The sequence below is a fragment of the Podarcis tiliguerta genome, assembly GCF_965153285.1.
Source record: "Podarcis tiliguerta genome assembly, chromosome: 2".
Lineage (NCBI taxonomy): Eukaryota > Metazoa > Chordata > Lepidosauria > Squamata > Lacertidae > Podarcis > Podarcis tiliguerta.
The window spans coordinates 53972558-54000507 of record NC_139535.1 but is presented as its reverse complement, the minus strand read 5'-3'; the positions used below and the strand labels follow the sequence as shown (position 1 = coordinate 54000507).

General features: G+C 44.2%; 2 protein-coding genes across 8 annotated transcripts in view; both read right to left on the bottom strand.

Annotated features, from left to right (window-relative positions):
* MST1R (macrophage stimulating 1 receptor) overlaps window positions 1–7468 on the bottom strand; it is a 51301-nt gene extending 43833 nt beyond the window's left edge. For 3 of the 4 annotated variants that reach the window (XR_014508516.1, XM_083429338.1, XM_083429340.1), the window contains exons 1-2: window positions 6802–7468; window positions 1943–3260 (exon numbers count right to left, since the gene is read on the bottom strand). Coding sequence is in view for 3 of the 4 variants with exons in the window: in XM_083429338.1 (XP_083285464.1) it covers window positions 1943–3151 (1209 nt within the window). In the remaining variant the exon portion in view is untranslated. Of the gene's footprint in view, window positions 1–1942; window positions 3261–3660; window positions 3757–6801 lie in introns of those variants that run through there. The other variant, XM_083429339.1, reaches the window with a different exon arrangement.
* A 4836-nt stretch (window positions 7469–12304) lies between these two features.
* Window positions 12305–27950, bottom strand: MON1A (MON1 homolog A, secretory trafficking associated). Of its 4 annotated transcripts, none has more exons than XM_083429427.1 (6): window positions 27432–27950; window positions 22284–22428; window positions 19542–20246; window positions 16565–17330; window positions 15163–15310; window positions 12305–14719 (listed from the first exon to the last, which is right to left on the bottom strand). In XM_083429427.1, exons 2-6 carry the CDS (start codon window positions 22405–22407, stop codon window positions 14579–14581), a joined length of 1884 nt encoding a protein of 627 aa, XP_083285553.1. In that variant the 5' UTR covers window positions 22408–22428; window positions 27432–27950; the 3' UTR covers window positions 12305–14578. The 4 variants fall into 4 exon arrangements, with proteins under 4 accessions (XP_083285553.1, XP_083285556.1, XP_083285554.1 ...); XM_083429430.1 differs by having other exon boundaries at window positions 19542–20009; window positions 22284–22454; window positions 27432–27945; XM_083429428.1 differs by having other exon boundaries at window positions 19542–20009; window positions 27432–27944.

Sequence of the window (27950 nt, the reverse complement as noted above, 5' to 3'; positions counted from 1 at the left end):
TAATAATAATAATAATTACTACTACTATTGTACCTTGCTTTTGAGTATAATGAAAAATCAGCAAATTAAGTAAGGTTATTATTAAAGGTTAAAAAAAACAACATTATCCTGGATCTTTAGGGGATTTGCACTGGCATCCACAAACCAAGCATACAGGATTTTGATCACTTTTTCCATACAAAGATGAATGAGAAAGGAACTATGCTTTGTTCATAGCATGGAGCTGCTGCTAAAAATGGCAACCCAGAGCCTGGTTCTCTCCATCTTCCCTGTAATGTAGGGGTCATAGGGGTAGGCCAATCTGTGGACCTCAAGATGATGTTGCTGGACTCCACCTTCCATCAGCCCTGGCTGCCATGACCAGTGGTCAGGGATTATGGGAGCTGTAGTCCAGCAACATCTGGAGGACCAAAGGTTAGACAGCCATCCTGTATGTGCAGAAACCCTTTCAGTACCATAATATCACCAAACTGTGTGTTTTCTCCTTCACCCAACATATTGTCGGAGGTCATTAGCCTGGGTGGGGAATGTACAACAGAATGATATCATGGAATTGGGTAAGTTTTCCAACATGTTGATGAAGAAGAAATATTTGTTGGCTGAAAGATACTGTTCCTAGCAACCCTGAAATTATTAACTGTGAGGATATGTAAGATTAATGTTTGCAGTCTGTTATGTTTTCACATTTTTAAATTATGGTTTTGTTTTACAGTCAAACCTTGGCTCCCAAACGCCTCCGTTTTGGAATGTTTCAGCTCCCAAACGCAAAAAACCCAGAAGTAAATTCTCCAGTTTTCAAATGTTTCTCGAAAGCCGAACATCCAGCGCAGCTTTCACGTGTGTGCAGGAAGCTCCTGCAACTAATCAGAAGCCACGCCTCAGTTGTTGAACATTTCGGAAGCTGAACGGGCTTCCGGAAGAGATTACATTCGACAACCGATGTTTGACTGTATTTGTATTGTATTTTTTACCACTTTACTAACTGCCTGGAAATGCAATAAATAAATAAATAAATAAATAAATAAATAAATAAATAAAGTTTCCAAAAGTTTGACAGAACTCTCATGTTTCATGAAAAGCAATACTGTACTAGTATCAAGGTCTGAAGAAATGTTTTTTCAAAAAAAAAGAAAGAGAGGACACAGCAGAGGTCTCTTTTGGTTTTGTGTAATGTCAGTTCACCTCAGTTAACAAGTATGGTCTGGTAGCTACAGTGCTGGGATTTTTCACTCAGGTTAAAAGCCCACATCTGCCATGTTTACAGCTGGCCAGCTCCATTCCACCCCCACCAGATTCCGCCCTTGGACAGCTACGGCATTTCTGATAAAGGTAGCAAAACCAAATACTCAGGTTGTAGATACAAGGAATGATCCTGCTTTGCGGAAAAGGCAGACAATGGGAACAAGTGGGAACTAATGGAAAGGTTAATAGAAAAAGGAAGGAAGGAAGGAATCTAGGTCTCTTTTTTCTCTAAAATTCAGTGCAGAAACTCTCCTCTGGCCTGTGCTTTGTTTCACTAACCTTGCCCTTCCCCCAGGTGGGTGGTTGTTGTTTTTTGGTTCCCTACACTTGATGGGCAGGGGGTGTACCTTGCTGGCAGCCTGCAGAGTCCCAAACCGCCCCAGAAGGTGGAGTCCCAAAGCACTGGGCTCCCCTACTAACACCCAGGCAACCTGTCTACCACTTGTTTCTGTCTGTTCTGACGTAAATATACACTGCTCATGTAACCTTGCTTCACAGTTTCTTAATTTCCTGTCTTTAAAATGGGTCTTAGTGCAACTTATCTCAAAGAACTGTTTTGAATATTTTTTTTAAAGCCTGTAAAAAATACTGTATATAAGTGACTACCGATAATTTCCTCCAACCAGGCCTAAGAATCACCTCTGATATCACATACAATAATTTCATGTAAGAAGACTGGAAATGATTGCTGGGAACTCACATCATGTGGACAGTACTCCAAACCCTGATAAAACTTCAGTCCTCGAGGCACACTGTTGTGGACATTCACATTGCAGCACTCCTTCATCCCTTCATCGATAGCCTCATTTATCTTGTTCACGGGGAAAGCGCAAACTGCTGAGTAATTCCGGGGCACTTTGCTGCCTGGCAGGCTTTCAGCAAACACCCCAAAGAGGACCAGTTCTCTGTCAGCATCACTGACAGTGATCTCAGGAGCCAGTTTCGAGCCAGGCTGCGTAGCATGAGCTGCTTGCAAAACATTAAAAACGACATCCCTGGGGGTTGCCCCAAGACTCCTCTTCCGCTTGGTGTTAAAGCGGCAGTCCAAGTTCAGTTCACGGTACGTGCGCACTTCTGTTTCTTCGGTACTGAGCCGTACGATCCTAGTGTGGTACACGCTGGACTCAGGGTTTTCTTTTTGGACTGTTAAGAAATATACAAAATCCCCGTATTCAAAGGAATACACATAGTTAATTGGGTATGTGTCTTGAAACACAGGTAGCACCGTTAAGGAGTGGAAAGGATGGTCAAACCCTTCCGCGTTACTCTTGAGTCTCCGTATAGACACGGATTTGGGGCTATATGTCTCCGCAATGTTTCTGTTAATGGTAGATGCAACGTAAAAGTATACCGTGTTTGTCATATCAGAAACTACAACTTTAGTGCCTAAAGGACTGGCCACACAGTCTGGACACTCTGAAGGCCTGTTAAATTTAGCAGAGAACAGGCATTTGGTGTCGACTGACACAACATTGCCAATTTTTTTAATCTCATGCTGGAAGCAGACTCCATGATGGGAAGTCCCACAACTATAAAGCCAAAATTCTTGAGGATCCAACACCAGAACTATGTTATCTGTATCTTCGGGGTTCATTGGCCCTTTCACGGGGCACTTGGCACAGATCTCACACGCGGCGTTACCCCAGGGACCAGTCACTATTGTAGACAGAATTTCCATCTTTGAGTTCAACATGAATATATTGTTCCGAACTGCAACAAAGATCACATCATCGTACTCAGAAGTGACAATGTTCTGAATGGAACTCCCAGCATCGAATGTAGGGAAGCTGTACTTCACTGTGAAATCTCTGGTTGAGTCAGACCATCGAGGTGGGCATTGCCATGCCTTCCCAATGATTATTGTGGGCAATAACCCCAATGTGAGGCAAAATAACAATGATACACCCATACTAGGGAGGTAACAGTAATGCAGAGTCCCAGACCTCAGAGACTACCTCAGCTTTTCAGTTCTGTGTGGAGCTGAAATCCATCCAGAATAGTCTACCATCGCATTGCAGCTGAAAAGGAGAGAAAATATGAATGACTGACATTGAAGAAAAAAGAAAACAAGCTTGCATTTAAGTGTTACGGAGCATCTGATAGAAGAGGAAGATATTCAGAAGCTGTGTTAAGTCTGCTGCAGCTAAAAAATGGCACCTAAAAGATGAACAGATTCCTTATCTTTTTATATTTTATTTATACAAATATTCATATTCTGGGAAGCTTCCAACATAATAAAAACACAGCAAAACATCACACAATTAAAAACTTCCTGATACAGAGCTGCCTTCAGAGAGTTGAATAGTTGTTTATCTGTTTGACATCTGATGGAAGGGCATTCTACAGGTTTACAACAAAAATAAATAAAATACATAAAACCAGTGCTATTTTTCTAGAAAAAGAGGTGCCAGAACTCACCATGAACACCTCCCTTGTTCTCTTATAATGACAATGGTGCCCACCTGAGAGGTGCCAGAACTGGGTTCTGGCAAGTTCTGGCTGAAAAAAAAGCCCTGCATAAAAGCATATTGTAAAAACCAGTTAAAAGCAGAAATCAATTAACAATTGTGGGAAGAGGTATTCTTAACTGCCAGGACAGGCCTGGTGGAACAGAAAAGTTTTCAGCAGGTGTTTAAAAGTTGAAACAGAAGTTCCCTTCTTACAGCATAAGTTTTTGTGGGTCGCACAATAAAAGGGAGTTGGATCTCCTTGTCTAAAGGAATCTTCTACAGAGGCTATACTGTCCGTGGAAATCCAGCCATACAATGTTCGTGAAAATCCGGATGTATGGCAACCCATGTCGGCAGTGCCATTTTTGGCAAATAAATTGTGATTTTGCCAAGAAAGCTCAACAACTTTTAGCTGGTGCCCATCGTCACATCTGTGTCCTAATTGTTGTTGCTTTTGATCTGATGTTTTCACCAGACAGTAAAGGATCTAGGGTGTGAAAATCTCATGGATTAAAAAAAAAAAAATCCTTTCTTTTCTCAGTAAAAATTATACCAAAAAGCAGGTGGAGTATGTAATAATAACTTCGTAAGTATTATTTCCTATATATGTAATTGGTCTACATCAGTTAATATTTACAGGCAGTTTTACACTGACTATCAATGGGTTTATTGCACAGTGGGTTTATTTTAAAAAGGTTTTAGTAATGTTAAAAATTGAATTAAAATTATTCATATTAATCATTTTAATTGAATTTAATATGATAATACAAACAATAGAACACAAAAAGTAAAACATAACAACAGATGACTGGTACATCTATTATTAATTAAAGTTTGACAAGGCAGTTATTTTTGCTACATTTTTCAGTAATTGAACCAATATAATAATTCCCTTTCCTTTTATTTCTGATTTTTACATAATCTGGATGATAAAACTGCCAGATGCTTTTGGCAATTTGGGACTGACTTCTTCATGAGCCTTATTTCATTTCTAATAATGTCTGCCATATAAACCTTTCTATTTCTGGAATCAAGAAAGAAGGTTACCCCCACCATTCTATACTGGATGCTGGGACAACGCCCCTGCCAAAGGCCTCAGAGTTTGAAAAGGAAATAAAATCATACCAGATTGCATAAATTTATATATATACACTGTATTTTTCCATGTATAAGACTAGGTTTTTTTGTTTTTTACCAAAAAATTAGGTTTAAAATTGGGGCTTGTCTTATACACAAGTAGTGCTGAGGGGTGTTTTCTTAATTTGGAGTCCCCAAAAATACATGGGGGCGTCTTATACATGGAAAAATATGGTATGTTTTGAGTGACCTCTTGCCACTTTTAATTTATGCAGCAGCATAATATTTAATATTTACAGTCAGTTTTACATTGGGCGGGGCAAGTTGGGGCTGGGCGCATTGCCTGGAGCCTCACCGCTGCCTCCCCCTCAGTTGTAGGGTAGCTGAGGGAGAGCGGGTGCAAGCCCCAAGCTGCCGTTTTGGGCAGTGCAGAGCCTGCAGGCGCCCGAGCCACCGCATCACTTCCAGGAGAGATGCATGGCTCGGTCGCGCTGCAGGCCCCATGGTAAGTGCCGCCCCCTGCAGTGTGGCGCCCAATGCCCCCAGCCCCCCCCCCCAGCTATGCCTTTGAATTTATGTGATATCTTTTCGTTTCTCAGTGGTAGGGTATCTGCTTTCATTCACATCCCTGGTTCAATCTCCAGCATTACCAGGTGGGCCTGGTAATAATCCCTGGCTGAACTGCTGCCAGTCAGTGTAGGCAGTACTGAGCTAGATAGACCAACGGTCTGATTTTCTATAATGCAGCTTTCGATATTCCTGAAATCCCCAAAGAATAAAAAACAATGGCGCTCTTTCTTTGAATTAACAAATGAAGCAAACATTAAGTGATCTGGATAATCAAATCTCATTATCACTGGGTGCAGCACACACAATCCTACATATACGGGAAGAAATGCGCACACAGTGCAAAGGTGCATTCTTGGGTGTGGCTAACACATAATAATGAAACACCCAGATACTTTATTTTAAGTGCCTACTGTCCTGTAGAAATATCTCCATCCATTAACTCTGATCCTATGCATGCTTATTCAGGAATGCCATGAAGTTCAACTGAGTTTACTCCCAAACAAGTGCAATAACATGAATAACCCAGTAAGTTTATTTCCCTAGTGCACAACTGAAAAGATGGAGGGGTTTAAGGGGGTTATGACTTCAAACATTACACAACAGCAAAACCACACTTGGCACCAGGAGTGTACACTCACTGGGAAGCCCCAGCAAGGCCAAAGTCCCTGGCAACCCTACCTGCATAACACACACCAACAAGCACTGTTTCGGGATGAAACATTTTTGCCTCACCCTTCAATCTTAAAGCAGCTTGAATAAATATCAATTATATATATATACACACACGCAGCATTAAAAATAATAATAAGTACAGCTCCAAAAGCACAGCAAAACACTATCAGGAGTAAATCAGAAAAAAGCAAGTGCCCTTGACACACCCATCTATCAAGAGAATATCAGGAAGGAGGTACAGTCATCGACTATTTTAATAGCTTCTTGCTTGCTGGCTAAAGCGTAGCAAGTGAGGATGCCAAACGAACCTCCTTGTTGTTTTCGCACACTGCATTTTTCGTGGGCGTGCATATACAAGGGTGCATTAAAAGAAAAGAAAAGCCGTGTAATAGTTGTGGGCAATGGGTGTCTACTAGTGTGCCCTGCTGCGAGCTGAGGCCAACTCCGGAGCAGAAGCGAAAGCGAGGCTGGCGGCATTGCCCTCGCTCGAATTCTCCTTCTCCCAAGCGCCCTGGGCAACAGGTGACCCAGGCGGGAAAAGCCCTCTCCCCCCGGAGGGCGGGCGAGCGCCCAGCCCAAATCCCCCTCGGGGCAGGCGCGGCGGGACAGCGAGAAGTTTCGCCCCTTCCATGCGCCCAGATCCTGATTCAGATCCCGCTCGTGGACTGGAAAAGAAACCGAGTAGGGGCAAGCCTAGGCGAAAGGTAAGGCCGGCAGCACCGCCCACCTAGCCCCTCTCAGCTCCTTCCCGACCCCATACAGCGCGACTTCCCCGTGGCCAAGGACTCACCCCGCCGCAGCCGCAGCCGTCTCGGACTCTCTGAACTCGGCGCCGACTACACACCTGGCCGGGGAGGCTCCCAGGCGGAGGACGGGACGGGACCGGGCGGGGACAGCGCGCCGAGGGCGGCACTCAGCCCGCCTCCGCCTCCTCCTTCTGCCGGGCCGCTTCCGCAGCAGCCCGTTCCCGCCTTTGGGTCGCGTCCCAGCGCCGTCGTCGAGGAGTGGAGCGGAGCGGACGCCCTTGTAGGACAAATGACTTCCCAGGGAGGGAGGCGCAGCCCGGGTTGGCGCGCTCAGAAGTCTGGCAAGAGAGACAGGGCGACAGGTCCTGATAGCCGGCGCTGGCGACTGTGGCTACTTCTTCGGGGCCAATTCTCGGCGGAACAGGGCGCAACCCGTCCCGGCTCTCACCCCGCGATTTCCGCTGCGGGCTGAGGACTTTGGCCGGCTGCGGCTCGCGCAGAGTACCTTTCTAACGTCTGCAAGGGAAAGACGCGTGTCTGTAATCACCGCGGTGCCTGACCGGAAGCCGTGATTGCCTCCGTTCCGCGGCGTGTATCCCTTGGGTTTAGTTTCGTGTTGTGTTGGGTTTGGAGTAGCAAAAAGAAAAAGAGTGAGAGAACTCTTAAAGACTTTAAACTTTTTATTATGCTGTAATAAAGTTGTTACTTTTAATGTTTTCCACAGTAGCCTTTCTTCTGTTTGTAGGCTCGTTTTGATTTCAGACATTACGAAATAATACAGCGGCATCGGCACTTGTCTGGCATGCGGAGTATGTGGGTGGATGGTTACGAGGAGTTGCATGAAATTTATTGCTTTTAAAAAAATTAACTCAGAGGATCCTGGGGAAGGGCTACAGTATGTCGTAACTGGAAGCTGCCCGGGAGAGTACGCAGCACACGCCCTCTGACGATTACTTAAGGGTGCTGGGAATTATAGCTCTGAGGGGTGAACTAGGATTCATTTTTGAGGGTGTTTCAATGTGTATACATCCTGATTAATACTTTCCACTCCTGCCGCCTTGCAGCTCAAAATCGCCTTCTCCCATCAGTTTTCTCACAGGTGTGGGAGAAAGGGGATACTCCTAAAACATTTTGCTGCAAATGTCTCCCCCTTCCCCCTCCCCATCCCCGGTCAAGAAGCATAGTAGTTACTCAAGGCCAACTTAGCTATTTGGCTCCTGAAAACTTTACAAGCAGCCTCTGGCTGAGAGGAAGAAAAGGCAGTAATATAAATAAGGAACAATTCGCTGCGCTTTTGTTGTTGTTTAGTCGTTCAGTCGTGTCCGACTCTTCGTGACCCCATGGACCAGAGCATGCCAGGCACTCCTGTCTTCCACTGCCGCCCGCAGTTTGGTCAGATTCATGTTTGTAGCTTCGAGAACACTGTCTAACCATCTCGTCCTCTGTCGTCCCCTTCTCCTTGTGCCCTCCATCTTTCCCAACATCAGGGTCTTTTCCTGGGAGTCTTCTCTTCTCATGAGGTGGCCAAAGTATTGGAGCCTCAGCTTCACGATCTGTCCTTCCAGTCAGCACTCAGGGCTGATTTCCTTAAGAATGGATGCGTTTGATCTTCTTGCAGTCCATGGGACTCTCAAGAGTCTCCTCCAGCACCATAATTCAAAAGCATTGATTCTTCGGCGATCAGCCTTCTTTATGGTCCAGCTCTCACTTCCATACATCACTACTGGGAAAACCATAGCTTTTACTATACGGACCTTTGTTGGCAAGGTGATGCGCTTTTACTACACCCCAAATCAGCTGCCTCGGGCAGCTGTCTCATGCTGCCCAACAGAAGGCAAAGCGGTTCTTGTTCTTGAAATATGCAGTGGTAAATACAGAATGGACGGGTAGGTGGGCTGCTACTGTGTAATATGGGTAAGGTAAAGACTCACACATGGATCCTAAAGTCGGTCAGTGTTATTCCCTCCCTTGCACACTTCCTCCCACCCGTCTGCCACAGACAAGGCAGAGCCAGAGAGTTGCACTCTCTCTGTGCAGCAAGTAATATCTCCAGGTGAATATCGTATTACTGTAATGTTCACAAGAGAAACACACCTGGCAGGTTGACATGCGTCTGTATGCTCACAAGCACACATGCCCTCAATGGCCTGGTGGACTACATAATGCTAGATTCAGCAACAGCAGCAGCATGGGGGGAGAGGGTACAAGTACGAGGGGAGGATTATTCTGTGTTTTGAAATCATGAGAGGGGTCCCTCTACAACCTACCATCTTTGTGCGGAGGGAGCAGAGTTGCTTTCAGCGATCAGAAGGAAACAGTTCTAACTTTAAGATGGCTTGCGGGAACACTTTTTATTTACAGTGGTACCTCGGGTTAAGAACTGAGTTCATTCTGGAGGTTCGTTCTTAACCTGAAACTGTTCTTAACCTGAGGTACCACTTTAGCTAATGGGGCCTACTGCTGCCACCGCGCAATTTCTGTTCTCATCCTGAAGCAAAGTTCTTAACCCAAGGTACTATTTCTGGGTTAGCGGAGTCTGTAACCTGAAGCGTCTGTAACCTAAAGCATCTGTAACCCGAGGTACTGGGTTCTAAAAATCTAACATATTTCATGAAAGAAGAGAGAACTATCAAGGGGGGGGGGGTCACCCAGACATCTCAAACCATTATTTTTAGCAATTTTCGTTTCCTATATGGTAGTAGATTTTTAAATACCATAACTAGTATTAATGCAACATGGCTACATCTTATGACCCATAAATCAAATTGCATCTTATCAATCTTTATTTCTCTGTTTTCCTGATTATTTCTGATTCCATTTCCTTCTTGGCTTCTTTACCCCTGTTGCCTTTCCACATACAGTATATATTTTTATTATCTCTATTGTGCGTTTGCAAATGAATTATTTACATCTCCCACAAACGTCATGTGACAGCAGCCATTCCAATAGACAGCTGGCTGCCTCTGTGGGCGAGATGGGAGCAGGCCCCGTTCCATTGGCTTTGCTGGAAGACCAGCTCCACTAGGTTCCTCTGCCCCCAACCCATTTCTGAACTCTTTCCATTCCTAGTACTTATAAGAACCGCTATTTAAGAATCAGTGCCTGAGTTTGCTTTCCTTCTTCCTTTAGTGTTGTGTATTTTTGTAAGCCCACAGGAAGGGGCTGTCTTCCTTTATTCCACATAAGCTGCACTGAAAGGTTTTTGTGGTGAGGACTGAAAGGCTGCAAGGTAGACATGCTCTAAATAAATAAAGAAACCTTACAGATCTGGGATTGCTTTCTCCCACACGCGGCAGACACTAATTCCCATCATCTTACCATAACAGTAACTGTATCCCAAAAGATAAACGTTTTAGTTATCAACTGATCTGCAAAGAGTTTCACAATCTTGCCCTACATTTTTCTTAACAAAGGTTATTAAAATGTGATTTGTGTTGAGAAGATTTAAATAAGGCAATGTAAGGGTTGTTAAAGCTGACAACTATTTTACAAAAGGCATCAAGAGCTCCTTTCTACACAGGAATTGCTTGCGCTGAATTAAAGTTGCAAAATCAAAACCATGATTATATCATCCATCTCTGGCATTCATACTATTATTTCCAGTTTCTTTGTAGGGCTCCTTCCGGCTTTTCTCCAGGCATTTTAAATGCCCTTGTGAAATATTTTCTGGGAATCTCTCTTTAGTGGGGTAGCATAGTAGTTGCTGTGCCCTCCCTCGAAGGACAGAACAAGCAATGCAAACAGGAGATTTAGTTCAGCAAGCTAGAAATCCCCAAAGGGGCAGATTCCCCCACAGGATAGTTGTGGGTCCCCAAGAGTAATTTAATACTGGGGATGTGCGATCATCCACGTTCAAAATGATCAGGGAGATCTTGAGATGAAGAATAAAATCAACGAAGCATCCAGAAAAGGGTGACTTCAACTACCATCACATAGACTGGCTACACATGTGTTCCAGTCATGACAAATGGGTGAAATTTATTGAAACCCTAATAATTGCTCTAGTACAGTACATATGGGACGCAGGTGGTGCTGTGGTCTAAACCACAGAGCCTAGAACTTGCCGATCAGAAGGTCATTGGTTCGAATCCCCACGACGGGGTGAGTGCCCGTTGCTCGGTCCCTGCTCCTGCCAACCTAGCAGTTCGAAAGCATGTCAGAGTGCAAGTAGATAAATAGGTACCGCTCCATTGGGAAGGTAAACGGCATTTCCGTGTGCTGCTCTGGTTTGCCAGAAGCGGCTTAGTCATGCTAGCAACATGACCCGGAAGCTGTCTGCGGACAGTAAAACGGCCAGTAAAACAAGATGAGAGGCACAACCCCCGAGTCGTCTGTGACTGGACTTAGCGGTCAGGGGTCCCTTTACCTTTTTATAGTACATATGGTCATGTACATACAGTACATAGTACATATGCACCCTGGGCATAATATTTGGTGGTGCCCAAGAACATGCTGCAGGCTATAAGTGTTGCTGAACCAATTAGGAGCAGTGACCAGTTGGCTCAGCAACACTATTAAATGCTGTTAAAGTAAACATACCTGTAAATGGCAAATTGCCAAGAAAATTCAACATGGTCAGATTTGTCAAAAGAGAAAACTTCCCAAAATGAGGGGATTAATAAAAAGGAAGCTGAAAGTCAAAGTCAATAAGGTTTTGTCACTCCAAAATGGCAGGGTGCTGTTGAAAAACACAATATTAGAAGCTCAACTGAAATGTATACTACAGGTCAGGAAAGGAGCAAGAGGATGGCAGTGGGGTTAACAAGTAGTCAAATGAGCTATTAGAGGGAGAAGTCTTCCTTCAAAAACTGGAAGTCTTGTCCAAATGAGCAGAACAAAAAGGAACACAAACTTTGGCAAAAGAACTGCAAGCAGGGGTGCTCATAAGGGATGAACAACAAAACTTCTCTTACACTCTTTTGGAATTGATATCTTTGCCTAATCCTAAAGCAAGCCCTATCTGGGCTCACCCTTGATATGACATGTACCAGCTGCAAGTTGCACAACCCAACAAAGAAAGTAACAATTTTACTGCAAATTTCCTGAAACCAAATGGTTTGATTAGCAAAAGGTTAGGTAAGGTTAGGGGAGATGTTATCCAGAAAACTCAAATGATGTACTTTGGATTAATGAAAGTACTATTTAGAGAGATTTTACATGATATGTGAAGGACAAAAATGAGTGTGGATTAAGTAGGATTTTTAGTTGGGTAATTGAGGTTTTCTCAATGGAGGTTCCAATATACTGAAAATGAAAGTTACCGTAAAAGTTATTAAGGAATTGATCATGAATATTGTAACTGTAGAAATCTAAAGCAGCTACAGTATATGACTTTATAATTCACATGTGTAGCAGAAGATGTGACCTTGGACTCACACACTGTAAGCACAGGAAATTTGTTCATTTTAAAAATTCCATTTGGATCGATTTCTTGTTTGTGTTGTCACTGCCCTGATCAGTAAGAAAGCTTTCACACTGCTGACCCTTTGCTGCCACCCTGTGGCTGTCATGTTCCCAGCCTTTTAGAGACAGGAGTTGACACAATGCTTTTGCTCATTTGCTTTAATGAATTACATTGCCATTGGTACGTCACATTACCCTTCTCTCCCCCCACCTTCCCCCCCCCTCACACAAGCTTAAACAAGCTTAGCGTACTGAGTTCCTACAAAGTCTCACATCTAAGCCTGGGGTCACATGGAGACAGCGAACTTGGGCCTAGAGCTGTACAACTGCAGCATGCATGCAAAACTGAATCCAAAAAGCATCATTCACATGGAAAACTGGATGTCAGGGAGAAGAGGTCCAGCCTAGCCTTCTCCCCGACATGCTATTTCTCCATGTGCCAAAAACTGTTATATTCCTTTTGTACAAAGGAATGTTTGGTCACATGAGCACCCCCCCCCCCCGCAATCTGAGGTGGTACAACCCAGGCAAAGGTTTACTACCCGTCTGAGATCATGGCCAAGGATAAATAATGCCCAGTATTTAGTTGAGGTAAATGAGACTTTAGAATAACTGTATGGTCTTCTCTTTGTATATATTACAAAGATCAACCCGAGAGAGAGAATTCTCTTTGCTGATCTACTTTGGAACTTGGAAGACCTAAGCACAATCCTTTGTATTTTCCCAAACCTCTCAAATGTAGTCCACACCTTCTGATCTGATTTTGTTGTTTGCTATGTTTTTCGCTGGGTAGAATATCAGCTATATAGGTGCCTCCCTCCAGATCTGTCTCTACATTTCTTATAATGAGGCAATTACAAAGTGGACTGGAGGCACAATCGCCACTTCCCTATGTATGCTTTTCACTATACTATTTGTTATTCCTGGAGCACACCGCATTCTTTAATTATGTGTATATGGTACGTGGAATGTGATTGCTTCACCGTGGATGGGAATAATCTCCTGTTACATCACAGATGTGTTGGGCATTGGGAGTAGAACTTAGCTCCTTTGTCGCCCGTGAAATCTGCAAGTCTACCTCCTGAGTAGACTGCATCATCTCCGAGCATTCCTAGAACACGAGGCCAAAAAAGCATCTCTGTCTTTTCTCTTCCTATTTGCACCTTGTAGTAATGTTATTAACGAAAGGATAGAATGTAAAATATAATTGCAGACAGATATAAGAAAAAGGTGGTTTAAGCTTGATGTGGAAAACACCTTTGTCTTTTTGTCATCTAACAGTGTAAATCATTCTGTCCTTGGGATGGATAAAATCTGAGCTTTTGATTTCTTCTGGTACGTCCTCAGTGTGAAAGTGATCAGTCTAAACAATTGTTAAACAATTAAAAGAGTCTTGCGTTATCCACACCTATCCTTGAACCTGCAGCTTTCCTTTGTGGTTGAAATTATGAGTAATATAATAAAGAAAAGTCTATCGGGCACCCAGAGCGGCACACAAGCCGTGCACCCGGGGGTGGTGCGATTCACCTGAGGGGGTGATTGGCACGGCGGCAATCCACCCAGGGAGGATTTTGTCACCCCCTCTAGGATGACACCCGGGGTGGACCGCCCCCACCACACACCTCTTCCTACGCCCCAGTCTATGTGGGCAGCATGTGGAGTATAATAGCAGAGATGTGGATACATCAGAGCTTTGCAAACTAGGAACTTGAATAAAAACTAGAAGGAATAGGTGACCTATGCCTATTCCAAAGGGAAGTGTGCAGCAGGGAGCCAGACTGTTCATAAAATGCTCTCTCTGCTCGTCAGTACGTGCTGCTTTGATGACCCACTGCTTCAGGTGCAAGGCAGAGTGGCACAAGTTGGACACAGAGGACATTTGGGAAGTCATTAAAGATTAGGGAAGCCATGGGCAATGAAGTACACTGGACTCCTTGATGCATTGGCTTGGCCAACAATACAGGAAAACAATTGCCTGAACTTCTCCCAACAGAAGCTAGTTAGGAGAGGAGGGGAAACACACTCTGGAGATGTGGACAAGATTTGGTTTAAGGCAATCTAAAAGAAAAAAAGTGGCAGAAATTACATTCTATGTTTGGGATGAAGAGCATCTTGGGTAGCAATCACATGGATGAAGGCCAGGAGGATCCATGTTTCAGTTCCAGACGCAGTAGGGTTAATGTTTAAAATGTAGTACAAACTGAAATGCAAGTCTCCTTCCCAGATGCTCCTTGTAGGCACAAAACTCGGTTCTCCTCAGACCCACCTTTTCTCCTCCTCCTCCCATTTCTGGTTTGGGAGGGAATCTCCGAGAGAGGATCTAGTCTCCCCAGAGGCAAGAGGACGCCCCTTCAGGCATTCACTGGCACTGAGGAACCCCAGGCAGACGACACAGGCCGCAGACACAGGCCGCAGCAGTCAGTAAGTCTGGGGTGTTAATATAAAGAGCCGGTCTTCTTCCTTGCGGATCCACCTCATAAGTTTGTTGACAGCGCTGACAGCTGCTGCTTTGGTTCCCAGGGGGCTGAAGCATACGTAGAGCTCAAAGGCACTAGTTACCTGAAGAAAGGAAATGTTAAAGCTCCGTTACAACGTGCCAACAGTGCAAGCCCACTCCTCTAGAAGAAGAATTGCTGCCATGGTGGTTGCCAAGATTGAGGTTCTGGTATTTTTCACTGGTTCAGATGTTGTTGGTGAGAGAGGATGTTAATAAGAAATGAGAAGAAATCTGATGAAGAATTATTTGCTGCTTTAAACCTTGCATGCTCTTTTAACCACCACACTTACCATGCAATTTTTAAAGATTAAGTTAATGGACATTGGGAAATGTACCCAGAGGACACACCCGCAAAGAGCAAATGTACAAAAAACAAAGCATTTGTTGCAATACAAGCTAGCATCCATTTCTGATCTTGTAATTCTAAATTGGTGAATCCAGTTACAGCCCCAAGTTTTGCTTTTACTGTGATTTTTCTAGCAACTGCTGCTGAGGTGTAACTTACCCAAGCCAGGAGATTTTCATTAGATCCAGTGTAATAGATGTAGCTCAAAGGACGGGAAGAATTATGGGCCCGGCTGTGTAAGTACTGATACAATCCCAGAAGTCTCTCTTTTTCCTCTTCAGTGATGTAGGGAGCATCAATCTCTGGGCTGGAAAAAGAAATTTCCCCTTGGTTAAACCTCTCGTCATGAATGGAAATGAAAATGGACTACAGCAGAATAGCGTCTTTTCATAGGACAAAAGGAAAACTATTCAGAAATTCAGAAACAAGTTCAGAAAGAAAAAGATCTGGGGCAAAAGCCAGTGCTAAGGAACTAGCTAAATGCATTCCTGGTTATCAGATGAGCTGTCACTGAAACAGAATTCTTGCAGTTCAAAGTCTGGACTCACTTTTGATTCTAGAGGTCAAACCAGTGGGCCATGCAGTGTCGCAGCGATATGTTATGCATCCTATGAGCTCTGCAGTAGCTTCGTGCCCCAAAGCTAAACATGGAGGCCATCCTGACTGGTATTGACTACTGTGCCACAGAGAAGGGTAGACCAATCAGAACAAGGTTACCTGAAAGACCACCTGCCCTTGAATATTATTATTATTATCATCATTATTTTTTTTTATCGCCTTCTACACAATCGTCTTTAAGGCACAAAACCAGCAAACCCTCCCAAACAGCAAGTATATTTAAAGCAAAATTAAAACAATACAAAATAGGCACTTTCCCTGACCCATAAAATTGGGCCCTGTACTGAATTCCTGTTTTTATAATACAGTGGTGCCCCGCAAGACGAATGCCTCGCAATACGGAAAACCCGCTAGACGAAAGGGTTTTCCGTTTTTCAATGCACTTCGCAGGACGAATTTCCCTATGGGCTTGCTTCGCAAGACAAAAATGTCTTGCGAGTCTTGAGATTTTTTTCCGCTCCCCAACCCCTTTTTCTAAGCCGCTAAACCGCTAATAGCCTTTTAGCAGCTAATCCGCTAATCCCTTAAGCCTTTAATAGCCGCTAATAGCTGCTAAACCGCTAATAGTGCTAATCCGCTAATCCGCTAATAGGGTTGCTTCGCAAGACGAAAAAACCGCTAGATGAAGAGACTCGCGGAACGAATTAATTTCGTCTTGCGAGGCACTACTGTACTGGGGATTTTTTTATTCAGTTAGTCTGTCCATTAATTTCAATGGGTCTACTCTGTGAATGACTAACATTGCCTACAACTCTGTTTTTAGGATTCTGTCCTATTGTTTCTATGTTGCATTTCATATACCACTTAGATATCTTTTAACACTTAAGTCATTTAGAAATGCTTTTAAATAAATAGATAAATCCCACCCACCCTTGCCACTTAGCAAAGCATCAGATAATATTTATGGACTGAAAGAAAGATGTGGCCCAGAACAGATTCTCACCTGGTGAAGAGTCCTGAGCTCTTCGATTTGTAGATGAAGTGTCGGAGGTCTGGGATTCCCACCTGGGAGACAGTGTAGAAAGGAGTGCACAGCGCCTCCACGAGGGCATGATAAACACCTCGCTTCTTCAGCCGTTCCTGGAACCTGCGCTTGCAGTCAGACGCTGTGAAGAAGTCCTCACGGTCAGTGGAGATCAGAAGGAGACACAAGTCCGTGTCCTGCTCCAAGTAGGAAATGTGAGCGTGGAAGAAACCGCTGGAGTTGAATTTGGGCAGGCAGATGGGAGTCCAGGCTTCTCCTTCTCTAAATGAGGAGGATGAACTGATGAGGTTGAAGAGTAGGTGAAGGTCAATCGGATGCAGGAACTGGTCCTTTTTTCTCACCAGGGATACCAGCTGGTTCTTGGATAAGAGGATGGAGAAGACCAGGCTTTTGGCTTTGGCTTGCTGGAGGCAGGAGCTCACGGCATCCCTGACTCCAGCAGCCATAGGGAGGCAACGTGCAGCCCCCATCAGAAAGCTCGGGTCCCTCGCCATCAGGTCTAGCAAGTTGTCCGTGATGCGCTCGGAGCCTGCCAGCAGCCTCCTCAGGTCATAGTTCTGCTTCTGCTGGAAGATACGGCTGAGCTGGGTCCACGTCAAGAGACTAAGGATCTGGTAGTAGATATAAAGAAGCTCCTGAGCAATTTCTTGTTCTGACTGCCGTGTCTGTGCCACAGCAACCAGCACCAGGGGGCTCCTGCGCACAAACACCACCTTGTACCCATCTGCCAAGAAGGCAAGGGTGGGGAGGGAGAAAGCGAGAAGAAACACATCAGTTTCTTTAGAACACAGTGGGAAGTCCTGAACACAAAGCAGCTATGGTTCTTTTGAGGCAACTTATCTGTGGGTAAAAGCCTCAGTGCCTAGGACTTGCCGATCGAAAGGTCGGCGGTTCGAATCCCCGCGGCGGGGTGCACTCCCGTTGCTCAGTCCCAGCGCCTGCCAACCTAGCAGTTCGAAAGCACCCCCAGGTGCAAGTAGATAAATAGGGACCGCTTACTGGCGGGAAGGTAAACGGCGTTTCCGTGTGCTGCGCTGGCTCGCCAGATGCAGCTTTGTCACGCTGGCCACGTGACCCAGAAGGGTCTCCGGACAGCGCTGGCCCCTGGCCACTTAAGTGAGATGGGCGCACAACCCTAGAGTCGGACACGACTGGCCCGTACGGGCAGGGGTACCTTTAGCTTTACCTATCTGAATCCATAGATCACTTGTGGGGGAATCTCTGGCCTGCAGGCCTAACTAGGCTTGGCAGGGGTCCTAATTTGGTCTTGGAGTCTGTTTTCCACAAGCCACTCCCACCTATCCCACAGTCTGCAGCAAGCCCCTTTCAAGTTGTCACCTGATGCCATAATGATGTCAGATGATTGACAGGTGAGAAGTCGCACCCGCCTATCAAAGTTGGCCCATGTCAAGTGGGGCAAGGAAGACTCCAGCCCATTGGCCAGACTTAGTTCCCTAACCTTATTATAGATGGAGGGAAGAAAATCAATTTCCTTAAAAAGCAAATTTTCTTGAAACAGTGTGATAAAAAGCCTACACTCTCCTGGAAACCCAGTGTTTAAAACCTAACAAAGAATAGGAAATACAGAACTCTATTGCGTATGCAGTTAGCAAGGTTGCCTTGCTATGGCATAAGGAAACCATCTTTACCAGGGGATCATATTTTAACTTCATAGAGTGACTTCCCATTCTTAAATATCTACTTCTCACCAGGTTGGTCAATTTGCATCTGAGCTCTACTACTTCAGATTGCAGGTGAGGGTTCGTGTGACTGACAGCTACTCTACTAAAAAAAGTTCCTATACATAAAAGAAAAACCCTAGACGTCATGGAGAAGGGTTCTAACCTAGCCTTCTCTCTGGGGTGTGTGTGCGTGTGCGCGCGTGCACGTGCGCATGTGTATTTAACATGCATGGATTTTTTGTGATCCCCATCAGCAATTTAAAATGATATGGTCCAAGCTTGGGTTTCCCTGCTCAATGAGAATTAGGGGTAAGAAAACAATAAAAGAAGGCAGGGAGAGCATCTAAGGTAATTGCTAATGGTTAGGGCAGTGATTATCAGGATTTAAGGACGCATACTTATAGAATAGGGATGCGGGTGGCACTGTGGTCTAAACCACTGAGCCTAGGACTTGCCTATCAGAAGGTCGGCGGTTTGAATCCCTGCGACAGGGTGAGCTCTCGTTGCTCAGTCCCTGCTCCTGCCAACCTAGCAGTCCGAGAGCACGTCAAATGCAAGTAGATAAATAGGTAGCACTCCAGCAGGAAGGTAAACAGCGTTTCTGTGTGCTGCTCTGGTTCACCAGAAGCGGCTTAGTCATGCTAGCCACATGACCCGGAAGCTGTCTGTGGACAAACGCTGGCCAGTAAAGCGAGATGAGCGGCGCAACCCCAGAGTCGTCCGCACCTGGAGCTAATGGTCAGGGGTCCCTTTACCTTTACTTATACTTACCAGCCTTTGACTGGTATCTACATGTAGATTCCCCATCCCAGAGACTGCAGCACTGTCAACATGGTTATCAACATCCATAGCTAGCAGTCTGGAAAGGCTCTCTTGACCAAACATTGATTTAGATAATCATTTTTACTACACTTTGGCCTGGGTCTTGCCTTTCAAAGAAATCTATAGCTTCCTTCTCTGGCTTAGTTTTGAAGCATTTTCTAAATGGAATGTGAAAATGGCATATTGTTCTCTTCTGATTATTCTGTGTACAAGTTGGGACTGGCAATCGGATATTCGATGACATCTCATATTTCCTAAAGCTGCTGGGTTAGAAAGGAACAAAATAAAAACATGTCCCCATGCCACTCTGGCAGGGGGCTATCCTGGGGAAAGACCATTCACACTCCTTGCTCCTGTTTCTCCGGTTCTTTTCAAAATGGTAAGATAGCGGTCTCTTGGGAAGAAACCCTGTCAGTGTGACTCCTAAGTACCTGCATGAATAGACCTGATGGAATTCTTCTGTGCTTCAAGGAAGGACACCAGAGCCATCATCACCCCCATGGTGCTGGACAGTGCCTCTTCGGACCCATAGCGGGAATACACCGGCTTGCCTGCCTCACTCAGAACAAAGACATGCTTCTGGTGCATGCGCCAGGCATCCATGGTCACATCTTCTTCCTCCTTCCCAGACAGCACAGAGTCTCGGCGCGAGGCCTGCGGCGAGAGCTCCATCTTGTCTTCTTTGCTGTGCCTTATCTCTTCCTCCAAATCCAGGGCTATGCCAGTGAGCTGGGTGCTCAGTTCGCTGAAGTCCTTGCTGATCTCCTCCATCTTTGCCTGCTCACCTTGGCGCTCTTCGCTTTCCTCCAGGCTCTGGGGAGTCGCATCCTGATTCTCGGTGCTGGTCAGGTCTTCATAGGACTTGGCATGAACAAACATGGCTCCCTCCTGGCCTGCCCCTTGTAAACAACATGCCAGAACAAATACTGAGTTACTCCCTGGAAGGAGCAGATAAAAAGCTACAACAATGGCATCATCAAAGAGCGAGTAGGAAAACTCATAAATGCCCACAAGACACATACGATGGCAAAAATCTCCCAACATTTTACTTAACCTTATGCCAGAGTTTTTGTTCCTGTGCTCCTCATCTAGTGGGTTACAAGCTGAAAACCGCAGATTGCAATGGTTGTGCCAGGCTGTAAGGAAATATCCTTTGGTTAAATAGCATGCATGCTTCCTAATCCATAATGAATGCGCCTCCTTAGAAAGCACTCCAATTCTATAGCTTTCTTTAGAACACACAGGGCCTTTCATTTTAACATTTTGATGTGGTAACTGCACTGCGGGATAGCAGGAAATTGAGGTCCTTGTACCCGAAACCCTTTGACTCCCATCTAAGTATCTGATATTCATTATCTTCCATACTAAAGCAGAGCATGTGCATTCTTTAGGTACATTCACTATCTATCACAAAGGAACTGCTTCACTGAGCCTTTTGTGGTAGTTTTACAAAGAAAGAAATGAGAAAACAATTCTCCACAAGCAGCTGAAAAGTACATGCAGGTTAAAGATGTACTCCTAGGAGCACTTTCTTGGAGTAAGCCCCATCAATAAGTGGAATTTACATTACGAAGTAAGCATGTTTGGGATTGGCTACTTGTTGATTACAAAGCTGACCTCAGACAGGTTTATTCTCACCATACAGCCATGTTGAACCTGCAACAGGTCTATTGGTCTATATCCTGTTCTGTGCAGACAGAAGAAACACCTTGGTGCATCTGAAACAGCAAAACCAGATGCTTTCATCTGTCCCAGCTGCAACAAAACATGTCTCTCCCATATCGGTCTCCACAGTCACTGTAGGCACTGTAACTCAACAACGGTTTCACTTTACCCCCAGTGGTGCCTCTTCTCTCGAGACAGACGAATGACAACAACTGTTGTGGATTACCTCTTGCTTTCCAGCAGTGCAGAATTTAGTTAGCTCTGTTTTGTGTCCTCTCCTTGTTTTGATCAAGGGAATATGACATTTATTATTGCTGGCATAAGGTGTGGGCGGTCAGGAAATGCTGCCTAAGGAACAGGTCAACAGCTTCTGGTTTTGTCATTATGACACAGTCTGTGTTTATGCCAGCCTCAGATGAGCGCTGTTGGCTGGAGATTTTTTTTGGTCAGTCCACAGAGTTGATCAGATAATGGTGCCTGACTATAAGTTCATAACAATTTTGGGAAGTGGGGTGGAGAGATCAGCAGGCAGTGAAGAGCCCAAATCACAGAAAAAATGTTTTTGTGTATATGATGTATACTTGATTGAAAATAGATTTGAATACGAATTTCCAATTTTAAACCAAATTCCGGCTCAGCTTAAAAAGTAGGAGACTTATAAACTACTTAATCAAAGAGGTCTCTAAGGGTGTGTTCCCATTACCACCTTAGACTACAGGGGTCAGGAAAGCTTTTCAGCCATGGGCCGGTCCACTGTCCCTCAGACCTTGTGGGGGGGCAGACTATATTTTTCTGGGGTGGGGGGAAATGAACGAATTCCTATGCCCCACAAATATCCCAGATATACATTTTAAATAAAAGGACACATTCTACTCATGTAAAAACACGCTGATTCCATCTGCAGGCCGGATTTAGAAGGCGATTGGGCCGGATCCAGCCCCCAGGTCTTAGTTTGCCTACCCATCCCTTAGATTAGAGCATAGTGATGTTGATTTCCCCCCTGGTGCATTTCACACCTCCCTAGCTGTTCACATCAGCACAGCTTCCTTAGTGTCAATTTGTTTCTGTTCACACCAGGGAGCGGAATAGGTATTCGCAAGAGGTGTGAAGCTTGAGAAACAATGCATCGAAGAGTAGTATTTTATAACCAAGTTCAGGATAACATGCATTTGGATAATTTCATGTGAACACAGATTAAAAACCCAGTACTGAAAAGGCAGTGAGTGCATAGGAAATAGCAGGGGGAACACAGTATAAGCGGTGCGCAAAGAAAATTGTAGATTAAACACAGCACCCTTTTGCATTGCCACTCCGCTGTAAGCGTGCCAACTGTGGAACTGACAAAAACAGGTGTCGTGGGAGGGGAAAGCGCTAAAACACTGGCCCCAAATAAAGGGGAGTGGGACAGAGAACAGCCCCACCTGCCTGGCAAAGCTTTGGATTGGGTGGTCCCTCTTCCTTTGCTTCGCCCTCCCCAGCCCCCTCTAAATTGCTCTGCCCACACCTACCTGGTTCTGTTCCCTGCATGAGACCTGGGGTAGGGCTCTCTGACCTCTCAGCCTGCTTTCTGTCACATGGGACCAATGAGCCATTGGGCACATCTCCATCCTTCTTGTGAACATCAGCAGCCATCCCTTGGAAGCTTGTGGGGACCTGCAAACAAGCAAACAAAAAAAGACCTGCTAGCTTTTATTCCCCAAAGCAGTGCAAATCTTATGCAGTTACCTAACCTGAGTGACAAAACAAGTGCATTGGAGCACCTCCGTAGCATCGGATTTATATGAAGCAGGAAGTCAGCCTGGAAATGCTTCGGGTTTAATTACACCATAGTTATCCCATATAGAGTGAGCATTTTCTAACTGCGTAGTGCAGCGTTTGTTTCTTCTCAACACCTCCCTATGAGAAAAGTTACTATCATTTTCACTTTACAAATGGAGAAGGGAGGCTAAGATACAGTGGCTTGCCCAAAAACCACCCTCTGAATCCATGGCTGAGCAGATATTTGAACTCAACAATGCTCTCAAGACCTGGAAGTATGGCTCTGGCCAGCAAGCAATGGGGACAGATGTTTCAACAGCAACGGCACTAAAACCACATGATTCAAGTGTTTGGTAGGGATGGCTAGATCTGTTGATCCCGTAGTAAAATGGTCAGTCTTTTCCTGCAATGTGTAACAATCGAACAGGAAGCAGGGGCAGTGGTCCTTATTCACAGGACAATTAAAGTATCATATGTACAGAATAATGTTTTTATTTGAAACCGTGAAGCGCAGGAGGGTTTGGTAATGTACTCAGTTATATATCTCTCCTTACTGATGAACAGTCTGCTTCTGCAAGAGACTCCTCGTGTTAACACCAGCTCAATAAAAATGTGTCTTTTTCATATTGATTGGTTAAATGTCAACCATGTCCCATCGGTGTTTGCCTGTGGTTGTTAAAATCAAATGATAACGGAGGAGGCAAATCCTTATGAGATTAGGTGGACAAATCACAAAAAGACTCAAAAGCAAATGAAAATGGGTTCTTTCATTTGCCTTTAGGTTTCACAGCTATTAAAGCACACGACTTCCATATTTTCAAACTTTTGACGGCACACACAGGATGGGAAAGACATTCTGGTTATTTCAGTTAAAGCAGAATTGGTTACAAGCTGCATGCTTTTAGTCTTCAAATATCTAGGCACATAATGAAATAAATTAAATGGTAAGAGCTGGTAGCACTGAACACCCTTTTTCGTTCCAGATACCTTGCTATCCATACCATGTTGAAGAACTTTACACACTGGGGAATTTTCACCTCCTGATGATGTAAAAAAAAGTGCCATGTATGAAGATGAGTGTTTATGTTAAGTTGGTTGGCAGCAGGGTGTTTATTTTATTTTAACATACGTCCTTTGTAGTTACTGTACTTATTTTTAATCTCTGTCATCTACCACAAGACTTTGGGATCTGCTGAGCTAACTTGTTACAGTGCAACCTAAACCTATGTACTGTGAAATAAGTGATACAGAGTTCAATGGTTCTTACTCCTAGGTAAGCAAGTATAGGATTGGCTGGGGAAACCCAGCCAGATGGACAGGGTATAAATAATAAATTATTATTATTATAGGATTACAGCTTGAATAAACTCATGCTACCATCTGACACACTTTTTCTGGGTGTTAATCCCAATGAACACAGTGGAAATTATTTCTGAGTCAAGGTGCACAGGATCTGCGAGTGGTTAACAAAATAAATAAAGTTATTATAGATCAGTGCTGAACTGAATTTAATTTCAACTGCATTGCTTTTAAAAGAGGGGGGAAATTCCCACTAAACAAGATTAAAAAATAGGTAGAAATGGAAATCCAGAAGTAAATTTGTACTTGACTGTTGGTATGAGTTAAGCTGATCTGTTTCCTTACCACCTTGCCTCTTTCTCCTGCTCTCTCATCCATCTTCCTGGAACAATGGTTAACTGACTTGAGCCATTACCCCACCTGCTTTTGTGACTGGTTTGCTTTTTTCCCTTGTGCAGCAATGTAAATTTTCAGCACAAATTTGTGCAATCCTATGCATATATTTGGAAGTAAGACCCAGCGATTTCAGTAGAATTTACTTCTGAATAAACATGCAAAGGTTTGGACTGCATGCTATTTCAGAATTCTAGGTCTGCAAACCAATGGCGCATAGCCAGCTGTACGCTTTGAAGTGATGCTTGGCCCGAGGAAACACTGCTAAACAACAAAAACCAAAATACAACTAGCTTAAATACTAATAGGCTTTAATGAATGATAACATATTAAAGAATTTGAGTAAAATACAATGAAAATTTAAGCATTAATTTTACTAAAATCTATCAAGGTTTAATATATTAAATGACATACAGAGAAAAATAAAATAATATACACAATATATATTAAAAACAAATAGCTACATTAAAAAAATTATTGGCAAAACAGAGCAACACAAAATTCAGCAAATGAAAAGAGCAACTATTTAATAGGTGTTTGGTTCAGAATACATACTTAATCTGCATGTATTGGTACGGTGGGAAAGTCACAGGTTCTGCATTTTTTGTTAGAAATTGGGCTTTTGTGGTTTAACCCAGGAATAGGGAACAACACATAGGTTAGCAACATCTGGTTCCCTATTCCTATATTAGACAAGAGAACTCCATTCTTACAAAAAAAGAAAAGAAAAAGCAGAACCAGTGACTCCCATCAATCCTGGCTATTAACCATGCTAGGGATGGCTGCTGGGAGCTGGAGTTGAACATCATCTAGAGGTCAGAGGTTCCCCTCTGGTCTATCAGATAAATCATATGACAGATGTTTGTCTCTTTTTAGAGAGGAAGTATTATTCCATACAATAACTCTGGGTGATGTGCGAGAAGCATAGTGAAGAGATACCAGGAGATAGGAATTCCTCCAACGTCCCTAGGTGTGTTTCACCTACATTCTGCAATTAGGTCCCACGACACACCTTTCAGAAGATGGTTTTGGACGGCCTGCACCTTAATTTATTCATTTATAAAAATATTTATATACCACTGTATCATAAAGATACACATAAAGATCACAGCAAATTACAACAATATAAAAACATACAACCAAACAATAAAATTTACGTATGAGCTGAAGTATCTGCAGCAGACCACTAATTAAGATAATTGTAGCTTATGATTATTTCTTAACAACCTTGAAGAGCTTGCAAGTTTGAGATTCTATAAGCTGTAATTAATCAAGCCCTAACATTTTTTCAGGCCAACTAACTCCTTATTTAGAAATTACCAAAATGTTTATTTCAACAGGACAGAGATGAGAGGAAACAATCCCTGTCTCTATTCCAAGACATTTGGGTCACCCCAAATTGTATCCCCAGTTGCATCAGACTTTTTTTCTTTACATAAAAGAAACTCACTGTCTTATGTAGCACAAAGTAAATGGTCCCCAACAGGCCAGACTTGGGGTGGTGGTGAGAACCTGCCCATCCATCCAGATTTTGTTATCAACATGGGCAAGCTAAGACACACACCCAATTTTATTCCATTTTGCCTCCCAAGGTTCTCAGTGCAACACACATGATATTCTCTCCTCTTTAATCCTCATCACAACCCTGGGAGGTTGGTTAAGCTGAGAGATAGTGACTGGCCCAAGGTCACCCAGTGAGTTTGGAGTTGACTGTGACTAAACTCACAAACCCAGTGAGTTTGTGGTTTAAACTGGACCTCCCTGGCTCTAGTCTGACACTCCAACTACACAACACTGGCTTTACTTTCTCCTGGGTGAGCTGCCATTCACCCACAAAGACCTGGGAGACCTGAGTTCTGTTCTTACATTGCTACAGAGCAGCATTTTGCACCTGGCTATCGGTCACTTGCAATCAAGTGAAGATGCCCGGGTGCCAGGATGGCACCTGATGTCTCCACCATCTGGAGGTGCATGCCTGGGGATCCTTGGACCTGGTCTGTTTTCACACACTGGCAACACATCCTGTAGAATTCGATCCATGATATTTTATCTGCACAATCAGAATGAATTACAGGAACCCAAAAGTCATACAGTGGTACCTCAGGTTAAGTACTTAATTCGTTCCGGAGGTCCGTTCTTAATCTGAAACTGTTCTTAACCTGAAGCACCACTTTAGCTAATGGGGGCCTGCCGCTGCACCGCTGGAGCCCGATTTCTGTTCTTATCCTGAAGCAAAGTTCTTAACCTGAAGCACTATTTCTGGGTTAGCGGAGTCTGTAACCTGAAGCGTATGTAACCTGAAGTGTATGTAACCTGAAGTGTATGTAACCTGAGGTACCATTGTATTGAAAAATACAACTTTAGAGCCGCCTGGCCCCAAAATGGCAACTAGGCATTCCATTTTGGCAACTGTAAGCCTGGTTTAAGGAGCCATTTGGTGCTGAGCATATATATTGGAGTTTCTCACACTGCTACAGAGTACAGACTGAGTGTGTGGGCTTGGACAAGCTACTCTTCTTTCAGGCTCAGTCGTTTCCCTATACAATGACAATAATGGCCATTTATAACAATAAAAGGTATCAGCATGATAATGGTTATAAAGTGCTTTTGCAGCTGTAAAGCGTAACATAGGCATTTTGATATCAGTATTACAGCCTTTTGCTCTAGGATGAGGAGGCACACAGGGCCACAGGTTTGATCTGCTGCTACTTGGTAGAGTTAATTGCTCTGCGGACAGACATTCAGCCCAGCACATTGCTCTAAATCAAATAACTATTTATGCTTTTGTACAACTTCTGACACCATCTAAGCCACACTGAGAGCACCAGCACACAATTTAAGTAGTGGGGACATAGCCAGCCCTTTTCAGGAAATGTCCCTGACTTTTACTTTTGCTACATTTCCTGCTGGGCTGTCTCTCTCTGTCGGAGTAGAATCTCCTAGGGAGCACAGTGTGATCCCAAACCACTCTGGTTCCTTTGCTTCTGGTTTCCTGAGGAACCTTATCGCCGTTGGCTTTGGTAGTACAGCAGACGGATTTGTACAAAATCCAGTTTGGAAGCATTTCAGTTTCCCCGATTCCACAGCGGGCCATTTATGTTGCTCAAATAACGTGGAATATATGCAAGGCTGAAGAAAGAAATCCACAGGCCCAGCCCCTGTATGTGCCTTCCTGTTTGGTCTAGCAGCACACAAAGGATACTTACAGCTTTGACAGGAACAGCCTGCGGAGGAGTGGAAAGCGCCAGTGAGTGTCTGCTTCTGCAGCTGCCTTGCCGGTGATGTCTAAGCAGAAAGGGAAGAGCGTGAGCCTCCAGGGGAAGAGGAGAGGGGGTTCTGCATGCTGCTATCTCCTCTGGAGACTCTGATGCTGCACAGTCACAGGCATGCTTCCCAGTCTAGCCAGCTGAGTCTGCCCTCGCCAGCTAGGAAGGTACAGTGCACTACCTACTTTTCCTTTCAAAGGTCACTTTCTGGGCCACAAGTCCCAGTGCATCTTGGGGAATGTAGTTCCAAACTCTGCAGTTACGGTGTTTCAGTGGACAAAATACGATCTCCACAGAAAATGGAAGAGACTTCTGGTTGATGCACATCTGCCTAGATGTGAAAATCTGTGAAGATTTAAGCTTTCTCTCAACATAGGAAACCTTGGTGTCTGTGTTTGATGATAAAAATAGGAGTGATTTAAGTATCACTTAGTTCAAAGCACTCTACATGCATTCTAT